The sequence below is a fragment of the Alosa pseudoharengus genome, unplaced genomic scaffold (genome assembly GCF_046254945.1).
Source record: "Alosa pseudoharengus isolate Yale_2024_CS ecotype anadromous, Long Island Sound unplaced genomic scaffold, YU_APseudo_1.1 YU_APseudo_1.1_scf_17, whole genome shotgun sequence".
Lineage (NCBI taxonomy): Eukaryota > Metazoa > Chordata > Actinopteri > Clupeiformes > Clupeidae > Alosa > Alosa pseudoharengus.
In genome coordinates this window covers 35,124,906-35,137,955 of record NW_027468640.1, presented here as the reverse complement: position 1 = coordinate 35,137,955, position 13,050 = coordinate 35,124,906, and the positions used below count along the sequence as shown (strand labels likewise).

The 13,050-nt window shown below is 42.9% G+C and overlaps 1 protein-coding gene across 1 annotated transcript in view; it reads right to left on the bottom strand.

Moving 5' to 3' along the window:
- Positions 1–263: 263 nt before the first annotated feature.
- adisspb (adipose secreted signaling protein b) overlaps positions 264–13,050 on the bottom strand; it is a 33,140-nt gene continuing 20,353 nt past the window's right edge. Inside the window, exons 5-8 of the mRNA XM_076289395.1 lie at positions 7,641–7,771; positions 4,280–4,418; positions 3,084–3,209; positions 264–866 (exon numbers count right to left, since the gene is read on the bottom strand). Coding sequence (XP_076145510.1) covers positions 766–866; positions 3,084–3,209; positions 4,280–4,418; positions 7,641–7,771 — 497 coding nt within the window. The 3' untranslated portion in view covers positions 264–765. The remainder of the gene's footprint in view (positions 867–3,083; positions 3,210–4,279; positions 4,419–7,640; positions 7,772–13,050) is intronic.

The following is a 13,050-nucleotide window of genomic DNA, read 5'->3' as shown; positions in this document are numbered from 1 at the left end:
TTCATTTATACTTTCAGTGTGTACTTGGTACTGTTTTGACACAAAAACCCCAAAGAGTTTGAAGGGTTTAGTTAGCAAGAATTGTGTTGGTTTGGTGTAAAGTCATGTGATTCGTGTGCAGATGTTTGCAAAAATAGCCAATAATTGCAAAAATAGCATCTTAGCAAACAGAAAACAAATGTAAGAAGCAGAAATGCTAATAATGTAGCAGTGCATCCAAAAGCATAAGGAAAACAGAATCAAGTTGCGTTTATAACATCTCATCATTAGATAATCACGACGTTTTAATTACTCAACATAATCAAAAGCAAAAGACAGAACACAGTCATCAGTCATTACTAAGCTTGAAGTAGAGGGAGCTCCTTAGCTAAACTAAGAGATCACAGTGTTCCTATAGTCCCCCGTCCTCCCGACCCCTTGCAGGGCTGCATGGCCAGTGTCCAAGGACAGGACTTACTCCATGATGAGAAGCACAGAGAGAGATCTAGCTACTGATGCAGCAGAATGTATGGCACTGGTGTATGAGGGCATGTGAGCATGTGTGTGAAGCTATATTTGTGTATGAGTGTATTTGTGTGTGTGTGTATATGTTTGTGCATTTGTGTGTGTTAGTATGTGAGGGGATGTGTAGCTGTGAAGATGTTAATTAAACAGTGTCACTCATGCATGTGTGTGTGTGTGTGTGTGTGTGTGTGTGTGTGTGTGTGTGTCTGTGTGTGTGTGTGTGTGTGTGTGTGTGTGTGTGTGTGTGTGTGTGTGTGTGCTTTAGTCAAACCCTTGCCAGTCACTTTGCTCAGAGTCATACTCTAGTTCCGCCCCTACACATCTCACTCCTTCCAACAGCATGGGAGTGCCGTGGTGGCGATCTGGAAGAGATCAGGGATCAGGGAGTGGGATAACAAAGGAAAAAGAAAAACAGACACCAAAGAAATCAGTGAACAAAGAAACAATTACTTTCAATTACACTGAAAAAACACAAAAGAAAACAACATCTATTTTGCCATGATCCCCTTTTTCCGTACCATTTGAAGTCTGCTTAAAGGACAATTCCGGCGCAAAATGAACCTAGGGGTTAATAACACATGTGTACCGAGTTAGACCGTTCGCTGGGATTTGTTTTCATGCTAGTCGAATGTGACTTAACTTAACGAATGCGTTTAACGCTAGCCTTCGGGGCACACGTACAGTAGAAAGAAATCGCTATTTCTATACCACTAACAAGGCTCAAAATAGCACCACACTTACACAGTAGCATAATGAGGGTCTCTACATGTAAACCGAAGCATTGAGAACTTTGTAAGTGTACAGGCAGTTTATTAAAAAGAAACACATTACCGTTCACGTCTGGTTCACATACAGGCAGGCGCCTTGGTTAAACAGAACTCTGGGATGTGAAGTGAATCTCGGGTGAAACGTTGTTGCAGAAGGACTGTGCAAAAGAGAAGCACTGAACGCAACAGGAGACATAAGAGATGGCAGGTTATTTGAACGAATTTGAAGACATCAAGGATGAACCCTTATTGGACGTCCTTATCTTTTCGAGTCGGAATACCAACGAAGAGCTGCGGGAGCTCCGTGAAAGGGCTATGAGAGAGAGAGAGCTAGAAGCTACCTGTAGTCAATACCACACAGGCGGCGGCGATCCATACCAGAGGGACCAGATGGATCGATCCACTAAGTAAGTACACTATACAAGTTATGTTACATCGGAGCTATTATTTCTGATAGGCCTATATTGAGCAAATTACGTTTGATTTTAGTTCATATCGCCTGCCTGTATATGTGAACCAGACGTGAACGGTAATGTGTTTCTTTTTAATAAACTGCCTGTACACTTACAAAGTTCTCAATGCTTCGGTTTACATGTAGAGACCCTCATTATGCTACTGTGTAAGTGTGGTGCTATTTTGAGCCTTGTTAGTGGTATAGAAATAGCGATTTCTTTCTACTGTACGTGTGCCCCGAAGGCTAGCGTTAAACGCTAAAAGCGGTTTGCAATAAAACTGGTCACATTCGACTAGCATGAAAACAAATCCCAGCGAACGGTCTAACTCGGTACACATGTGTTATTAACCCCTAGGTTCATTTTGCGCCGGAATTGTCCTTTAACTATGGGACTTTATTTTACTGTTCCGGATATTTGCCAATTGCATTCTGACCACAAGAGGGCACAAGAAGACAATAAAATATTTTGACACAACTGACGATTCCCTCAACGCAGACAATTCAAATATTCCCCATGTTAAACAGCCTAAGGTGGCAAAGCACACAATACAACAACACATAGCCTTTTAAACCAGACAAATACAGTATGTACTCACAGAAAAAGTCATGTCACAAGCATGCACACACACACACACACACACACACACACACACACACACACACACACACACACACACACACACACACACACACACACACACACACACACACACACACACACACACACACACACACACAATTTACACAACATACAAACATATAAGAAGCAAAACTAAACAAAACTCTCACTGACCAAACCAGTCCTTACATTTACATTTATTCATTTGTCGGACACATTTATCCAAAGCGACTTACAGCAATGGAATAACATTTAGGCTATTAATATTTAAGCATTTTAACATTTAAACTTTTAAACTACATGGCTACAGCTACGGCGTTAGAATAGCAACTACAGTGCAGAGGAAAATAAAGCTTTAGTTTACCACTGCATCTGTCAATACTAGCACTAGAGGATAGGAGTGCCTACGTATTAAGTACTAGGCAAAGTATGGAGGAGAAGGAGTGGTAGAAGAGGAGAGAGAGAAGAAAAGAGAGGTCTGCTCTGAGGTCTGCTCTGATGGAGCTTGGCACATCATTCCACCATCGGGGGACCAAAGATGGAAAATGTCTGGATTGCTGTGAGAGTTGAGGGCGGCAGTGCCAGATGACATCCTCTGGAGGAGCGCAGCCTTTATGAGAGCTTAAGTAAGTGGGTGCAGACACAACGAACAGCGGGGTAACGTGTCCTTTTTGGTTAGGAGTCACTGGCTCATAAACAATCGATACATACACACAGACAAAGTCAGACAGGCACTCACCCATAACGCGTGCCTGCACTCTGATGCGCACACACGTGTCCTCTTTGCTTTCGCTCACCAGGGTCAACTCCTCACACAGCACCCCCTCCTGGTGGGGCATGTACTCACAGTGCAGCCGCACACCGCCTGATAGGGATGGAAAGACAGAGAGAGAGGGAGGGAGAGAGAATGTAAGAGAAAGGTGGGGCGAAGTTGAAAAGAAGAATGTATCAGACACATGAGAGAAAATGAAGGCGATCACCTTCGGCTTGCTACAAATTCCTATGAAAGGCCACAACTGAGCATCATTGAGACCAGTAACACAAACAATGAATACTTAGTCCATGAACAATAGTGAAATTGTCAAAACAAACACTGACTGAATACACTGCAGGGTTCTGAGCTGCAGTTATAAGTGCACGCTCTTTTGACATGCAGGGCTGTGGGTCATGTGAGTCATGTTGCTTATAATAAATACTGATAAGGGCTACTGTGGTTGGCCTGGGAGACCAGATTGGTCACAACCGCAATGACACACACACACACACAAACCATACGCTCTCTCACTCGCTCACACACAGACATACACAGACACACACACAACAAACCTCCAGAGACATGTCACTCAAGAGGATGGAATACTTCCAACACCCCAGGGTCAAAGACATAAATCTAGCCACACACAGACACACACTGAGCAATGGAAAAGCACCGAGCTTGCCAGCTGTACAGTTCAAAGCCATGTCAATATGGTGATGATTGTTTTCTCTGTGCCGCTAATTGCTTGATTAAAGACGTTAACGAGATAAATTAACACAGAGACGTTAATGAGCTCAATTAGACCCAGGGGCTCCTTCTGTTTCCTCTCAAAGCCCACAGCCTTGTAAACACTACACAGCAGAGCGGCTGTGCTCTGCTACACAGATGCAATTCAATCCAATCACCTTCCCTCCCCTGCAAAACACACACACACACACACACACACACACACACACACACACACTAATACCTTGTCTTGACTGGTCCTAATTAAACAAACAAAAATGTATTGCTGATTTAAAAACTTACAAAGATAGCCCTTTTCTCTCTCTCTCTCTTTCTCTCTCTCTCTCACACACACACACACAGACACACACACACACACAGACACACACAAATGCAGATGTACAGACAGATACACATACACATAACTGAGAGCCAAGAGGCTACAGCTGTACCTTCTGATTGGTGGGTGATGTTGGTGATGCGGATATGAGGGTTCGGAATGGGGGCGGGACAAATGTCGTTGCCTAGCGATGGCAACTCTGGCAGGGTGAAGTCGATCTCATACCTGTGCTGTGTCTTCAGAAAGCCCACCTGAGTGTGGAAACACAACATGCTTTTACAAACACACACACACACACAGTTATGGTAAATGCTTAATCTGGCTCACACATACACAAGCTCACACACACACACATTCTAGCAAGATGTGGCCTATCCTCACACACACACACACACACACACACACACACAGCTAATTCAGTCATACATACTACCCAGAAAATAATGGTGGGTGTTTCCCTCTGCATTTCAGCTCAATACATCTTCTGTTCACGTAAGAAAGGAGATTTCCAGCACAAGAAAGAGAGCACAGCTCCCTGGGTCACACACACTCAGGGATCAACCACTGATGCAACAGCAGGCAATAAAGCATCAGAGGGCAGAGCGAGCCCCAAAGCTTCAGAAGTTCAGATCAGACGAAGTAAGGGAAAATGGTAAGTTAGCATTGCAACTAGCAAAAGAAAGGGAGAAAAGAAATGAGATTAAATTGAAGGAATAAAAAGGAAAGAACAAGACTTTATATAGTGTATCCTATATATCATTTAATGTATGATATACCAGGACAATTCTTCCCCATGATAATAATAATTTGTCATGTCATGATACTAACAATATAGTTGATGGCACCCAAGCAGAATGAGAACAAGTAAGGAGGAAGGCGTTGAAGGGAAGGAGAGTTCATTAATGATGGTTCATTTGGACTTTTTAGATCAATCAAACTCTCAAGACTGTAAGCTTATGTGACTTGTGTTCAAGAAGAAAGTGACTGGATGGTTAACACGTTGTGCAGTTGTAGTATAAAAATGGCAAGTTCATGGCCCCAGAGTGTAGCACTGCCAGGTCTCCCAGGGCCCCGGCCACCTTGTGCACCTCTGTGTCTCCCTCCCTCCCTGTTTGCAGCAGGTGAATGGCACAGGTGTGCTCAGGTGTAGGTGACTGGTCCTCTGATTGGCATGGTGAGAAGAAGCCTAATAAGAGGAAGACAATAGCCCTGTTTACATGGACACTTTTAATCTGATTACAAACGGAGTAATGACTCAATCTGAATAAAAATGCCTCATGTAAACACCTCTACACATCTAAACAACGATCAGATTCAGCCCGATCCAACTAAATTTCCAATCGGATCGAGAGAGGTGGTGTACTCCGTCCTGATAATCCGATCGATTGAAAAATCCACCCATGTTAAACAGGTACTCTGATTGTTGGAGTACATCTCTTCTTTATGCGCAGGTGTTCCCCTATGTGGTAATAATACTGAGTGACGTAAACAAATGAGTTTCCATGGCGGCAATACAACTAGGAGCTTCTAAATGATTCCATGCTTGTTCCATGTACAGTAAACCCAGATTAAACGGCAATCGGTTTATTTAGCGTTCATGTAAACAGTTCGGTTGAGATTCATTTCAATGTGATTGAAAAACAAAAAGTCCATGCAAACACGGCTACTGATTTGCACTAAATTTTGGTTTCAGATTTCACTACAACCACTTTCTTTACATTCTGTATTATATTCTTGAAAAAATATACATACAATTCCACATATGCCTGTGGCCTCCCCTTTATGTATCCATACTGGAGCCCAGCATGGTTTACACACACTGCATCCCAACCTTTTTTGGAAACGGGGTTGTACACAAGAAACCTGTAGAGACGTCAGTGACTCTGCTAGCCTGGGTCCACTGGGCCTGCCCATGGCAGTCTGCCTGCTGCCTGCTCAGGTCTGGTGCTGCGCTCTCAGTGCTATTACAGACTTTTAACAGACTGTTTTCTCACTGTGGTCTCTGCTTAGTTGTTCTGAGTGGTGTTTGGAGTTGGAGTTGTTCACAAAACAAGCCTCGAGTGAGACTTTGATAGAGGCAAACACACAGACACACACACACACAAACACACAGAGACACACACACACACACACTAAGTATGTGAGTGGGAGAGACAAAGCAAGAGAAAGACAGAGAGAGAAAGAGAGAGAGAAAGAGAGAGAGAGAAGTATGGGGAGTATAAATGGACTTACTGTCACACCAAAAACCTACTGTAATTGAAGTGGAGTCAGTGAGTGAGAGATGGAGAGAATGACGAAGAGAGAAGCAGTGACAAAAAGAGAGGGGAAGAGTGAGACAGAGAGGAGGGAGGGAGAGATAGAGAGAGAGAGAGAAAGAGAGAGAGAGAGAATGAGAGAAATGAGAGATGCCCACTGTGTCAGAGTGTTAGAGGGGTCTTTGATGCTTGCATGCGCTCCACTTCCTACTCACACTGACAAATTTGCCCCCGTGGCTGTTCCTATGACAACAGAAGCTCTAGGGAGGGGCAGTTTGATGGTCAGAACATTCACTGCTCTAAATGTGTGTGTGTGTGTGTGTGTGTGTGTGTGTGTGTGTGTGTGTGTGTGTGTTTCTCACAAGGGAGTGGGCTGCCCTACTGTCAAGCCTTTGGCTTGTGCCTTTGTGTGTTTGGATGCAGTTTAGCGGAGAGAGAGAGTAAGAGAGAGAGTAAGACAGAGAGAGAGAGGGAGAGAGGGAGAGAGAGAGAGAGAGAGAGAGAGAGAGAGAGAGAGAGAGAGAGAGGAGAGGGGAAGGCACTTGTCTTTCGGCAAGCTGACCAGAGGTCTTTTAGCAGGACGAACAGACCAGCAGTAAACAAACGTAACAGTCATCTTTTATTCACTGCTGCTGGCACTAGACCCCATACACCTACACAGATGTGTGTGTATACAAAAGCAGGCAAACACACACACACACACACACACACACACACACACACACACACACACACACACACACACACACACACAATCTAACACACATAAACTCTAGCTTGCTCTCCCACATACTGTACACACACAGATTATTTTTCTCTCTATTTTAGGCACAGCCCTTCTCACAGGCACAACAGTCAGGTTCAAATCACAACAGACAGGTAAAGTACAATACCCACTCAGTCTCGTTTTACTTGTTTTACATGCCCTATGTCCACACACTCTCAAACACTCCCATTTCAACAAAGATCTCTTTGTTCTCTGTTTTGGAACTTTCTGAAGCAAGCAGAATCAAACTAGTCTCTTATCCTCTGCAGTACAAGTTCAATGTAGTGAGAGATTAACCAACTAGACCCTACGGGCAAATTCCACACACACACACACACACACACACACACACACACACACACACACACACACACACACACACACACACACACACACACACACACACACACACACACACACACACACACACACACACACACACACACACTTACTTTAACCAAGAAGTTGCCATTTGATTCAGGGATCACCATGACAATGGAGTCGTGGAGTTTTTCGTCAAAGTGCACGTGGGAATGGGCCGCTGGCTCCTCTGAGAACCGTACACCTCCGGACTTAGATGAGCCTGCGGCAGACACACACACACACACACACACACAGGTAAGTAACCCACCAACGTATACAGACATACTGTAGATGCAGTCATCTCATGGAATCTCATGCACAAATGCATCGATCCATTCACACCTAGGCATAGAGCCTAATAAGATGTCCTGTGCAATGTCTCTCACACAGACAGACAGAGAGAAAAACACACATACTGTATGTGCATATGATTACAGGTCTCATTCGTCTACATATAGTCATACCACACACAGAGACATGAGTCTCTCTCGGTCACGCACGCACGCTCTCACGCGCGCACGCACGTGCATATGCACACACACGTACACACACACACACACACACACACCAGTCCAAACCAGCCAAGAAAATGCTTTCAGGAACATTTCCTGAAAAGCCGGGAGGAATGTGCGTTAGCGTCTTTGAGGGGTCATTAGTCTAATCCCCACTGGCACCTGAGCTCTGGCCGGCCCACGCGTCCTTCCTGTCACGCTTATGAAAACCCTGCCTGGGTCAGGTTGGGCCAGGCTGGGTCAGGTTGGGTTGGGTTGGGTCGGGTTGGGTTAGAACAAGTCCAACACTATGAGAGTTAGTTAGCCTACTCTTTAAACATACAACAGGTGCTGTTAAAGAAGTTTGACAGTGGACAGATCCCTGAGAACTCAGCTGCTTGTTAAATCAGTAGAACATGCTTCTCTATTAACTTCACTCTAAAAGTCACAGACAGACCAAACAGATGGTGCAAAGGTTCACGCTGAAGTTTAAATATTTCAAACACTCACACTATCTGCCCAATCTACAGCATGTGTTAACCATTGAGAAGCTGTATTCAAGGTCCTTCGGTGACAGAAAGAGTATACAGTGCTGTCCAGATGTAATCCTATCCCTACTCCCAAAGCGAAACTTCACTGATGATCAGCTCCCAAAGTTCATCCTCACTGATGACGATCAGCACCCGAAACTCAACCTCACTGATGATCAGCCGATCAACCTTAGCCTCACTGATGATCAGCTGATCAAATTCATCCTGACTGATGATCAGCCGATCAAACTCATCCTCACTGATGATCAGCCAATCAAATTCAGCCTCACTGATGATGAACAGCCGATCAAATTCATCCTCACTGACGATCAGCCAATCAAACTCAATCTCACTGATAATGATCAGCCAATCAAACTCAGCCTCACTGATGTTGATCAGCCAATCAAACGCAGCCTCACTGATGTGGACTCCCTGTGTATTGATCCAGCTGTTGAAACAGGAAACTGTCCCGTCTCCTTCTCTCCCCTCCCTTTATGGTCATATGGCCGTATACTTACAAGACATTTATCCAAAGTGACTTAAATTATAATAACAATAAACAACATGTTAACACTGTAAAAGCACAACTTGCAGTGAAACAACCAAATACAAATAAGTAACAATAGAAGCCAATCTCTCTATAGAACTGTCGGATTTTGTGAATGCTTTGCATTCCTCTCCTTTCTCTGACCACCCGTCTATTTTTAAACACAAGTTGAGTTATGGGTGTCATTAAAAACGGATTATGTAACTTGCCAGATATTCCACAAATAGAAGACTCCAGGGGGGGTGCTGTTGATTAAAGTTCAGCAGGTTACATACTTGACAAACATATACGGGGACACAGGCACGTAAACATCACACTCTTTCTGTGTGTGTGTGTGTGTGTGTGTGTGTGTGTGTGTGTGTGTGTGTGTGTGTGTAAACACATATAAACACCTATACAAGCCACACATACTATACACCAGAGGTCTCAAACTCAAATGAGCTGGGGGCCACTTTCGCCAATGTCATCTGATTGGAGGGCCACGTCAGTGTTAAAGAATAATACAAAAAAAGAACGGTTATTTCCTAAAATGCAATGTTTTTTTTCAAATACTGTATCAAACACAAAACTACAAACAGAAAGTGCAAGTCTTTTTATCTATTTTTAGACACCTGTGCTAGCAACCTTAGCTTATAAATAAAATAATGATAAAATAAATATTAATACAAATTATAAAAACAAACAAAAAAGCATAAAAACAGGTAGGCCTATGTGTGTGTTTCACACCAAATAAAAATATTTTCCTCTCATAACTTTTTTAAACCTGGCAAACTAGGCATCAGGGTTAAGAAAGCAACACCATTGGATTTTTATATCAAAATTTCAAAAGGCCATGGTTTGAAAGTGGTCAGAGATAAAGTCCTACTGTAAATGTAAAAATCTTTGAGTATAAACAAAAGTTTATGAAGGGGGTAAATTTACCCATCTAATTTGCCACTGGATGGCAAGCACCTCAAATGATGCACCTTTCAGTAAATACTGGATGAACATATTTGAGCAGGTTTACTTTCTTTTTTGTCATATTACCCACATAACAAATTAACAGGAAAACACCCAAGTTGTACCAACAATAGTAAACTATTACTAGCCTATAACCACAAGGCCTACTATAAAGTAACCTGTTCAAATCATATCCTATCACGGGTGACTTTGTAGTTCTTCAGAGCCCTATTTCTACTACCCCTGCTGTCTGTACAACGTCCATTACGGACACTATCATCACGATTACCACTGCAACCTCCAAGCTATGTTGGGCATAGGGTTGAAATAAGCATGGTATGCTTAGTGGACACTGTCGTATACACGCAAAGACGCACCTCCATTCACAGACGCACCATGACTATCACTGTCAATAGACGATCGATCATAATCTCCAAAAGGATGTTCTCCTTCAGAATCAGAATAGGTGAATACCCAAGCCTACCCAAGACTTCATTACACGTGAACGTTTTGTGTAGGCTTATTTCTGCTTCAATTTGTGCAAAACTATGGCCTGCATCGCTTCCGCGTCATTACAAATGCACGTCTTCGTGTTTAATACAAGTATTTCCTGAAAACTTTGTGCAGCGATTTTGGGTTTGAATCAAGCTTTGGATGTCTAGCAAATAGTGGAGGAGAGTACAACTGAGATTTGTCACCGTATTTGGATCTATCGTCAGTATCGTTGTTTGTCGCAATTAAAAATACCCTCAAGGGCCAGATTACATTATTATTTTGACATAGGTCGCGGGCCAGAAATGGGCCGGACGTGGGTCGGATTTGGCCCGCGGGCCGGGAGTTTGAGACCCCTACTATACACACACACACAAACACACACAATCAGAATCTCATAATTAAATGCAGTGTTCCCACAGGCTTTCTAATGCAGTGTTTTTCAACCTTTTTTGTGCCACGGCACACTTTTGACACTTAAAATGTCCCACGGCACACTAACATCCTGTGTGAAGAAAAAATAAACATACCATAGCCTAAAATTTCAAATAATACACAGATGGCCTTATTATGGCTTCTATGCAAGACCTGCTCAATAAAACAAGCGCCCTCTGTCATTTGTAGGTGACTATATCTAATTTAATTGTTGTTTTGAACTGGATATGTGATGATTCTGTGAATTCTGGATATGGGGCCCCCGTTGTACAATGCCTGCATACCACAAATAGTGCAATCATACAATCAATGAGAGCATGTGGTTCTAAATTCTTTGATGCAACAGTTGCCTTTCTGGACCAGTGAGTGCAAGGGCGTAGGTTTGGTCTGAGCTTTGGTGGGGACACTACCCACTAATTCCCCCGAAAAAAAAAAAGGAAAAGCCACTCAACTCTTTCACCAGCCACTATAGATATATAAAATGATTAAAATGTGCTACTGTCCAACTACCCATGATTAAAATGTGCTACTGTCCAACTTGATCTATACTTTGTAGCACATAATCTGATTTTAATATGTATACATATGTAGGCTATATTTAACATTTATTTTCTATTTGGTCTGTTATGAAATCATGCATTGACCCATTTAAGCACAGCTCAGTTTTAAGAAACTTAAATACATGCATGCTTAGCATTTTGTGAAAAGAATCATTAAGGCTAAATTGACAACTCTTAACCATAAGCTGCCCAGGGGCGTCACTAGACCTTATTCACAGGGGCACGTGCCTTAGTAAAAGTCTCCAGTGCCCCAGTACAATTCTAGCGCTGCTCTCGATGGAAATGGCATTCATGAGCGCATCTCCGTGCCTGCTTTAGTTATGACTCGAGCGTGTCACTTACCAGCCAATAAAAAAAAAAGAAAGGAAAAAAGAAAGGTGCCATAATAGCCAATCAGGAAATAGCACCTCTGTAGCTGGGTAAGATTGAACGCAACAACCAATGAAAATCGTTAACATGATTCTTCCGAGTATTTCGTCCGCTGGAGCTCGTCATATCACTTTGAGCACAGAGTAAGTCGTCCCCTGTTTTAATGTTACAACAAATTCACAACTTGTTTGACAGAAAAAATGACAAGTTGATTGCTGTTAGAGAATGTTGCCCACAAAATTAGCATCTGTTTTCAATGCTTAGCGTCGTAGCCTAAATTTAGCAACAGTTTACCAGCTTGAGCTCTCTCCCTCACCCACACACTCACACCATGTGTAGGCTGCATGCACACATGCGGACAATTAATAATGATTTATACGTATACTGGAGAGAGAGTCCTGTAAAAGTAGCCTATACTGTTTGTGAAGCTGTCCTACTGTAAAACTAAACATAGCCTTCTGATAAACTATTCAGAGATGGACATCAGACAATTCTTCCTGAACAGAGGCAGAGGGAAAGGAAAAGTGAGGAGAGATGAGGAGGACAAGGGAGGTATGATAATTGCCCACATTAAAGGTAACATTTATGCTGATAATAGCCAGTGCTGTGATTTGATCAATGGTTTAATGGCAAACTTAAATAAGTTTGCTGCATTTGTAAATGTAGCCTATAATAATCTACACAGAATCAGACTCTGATTCTGTGTAGATTATTAGGCTACATTTGCAAATTATCACCAAAAGTCAGTATGAAGGCTTTAGTAGGCTATTTAAGCTACAAAGAACTGCAGTATTGCCAGGATGACTACAGGACCCTTGCCTGGAAGGGAGGTATATCTCAATTTTGACTAAAAATAAGCTTCCCTTGTGTAGGAAAGCCTATTAAATTCATGCAGTGAGTATACAGTAGGCCTACCTATGCCTATGTGTTTGGATGTTGCTGCAGTGGCTGCTACAACAATTGAGGGAGAGAGTGCTGGAGGAGAAGGAGGAGGAGAAGAAGGTCGAAAAGAAGGAGAAGAGAGGGGAGAAAGAGCACAGGCTGGGCAGTCCAGTACCAGGCAGGAGGAGGAAGAGGAGAGAGACAGGCAAGAAATGGATGAGGACATGATGGGGGCTAGACAAAAAAGCCATTTA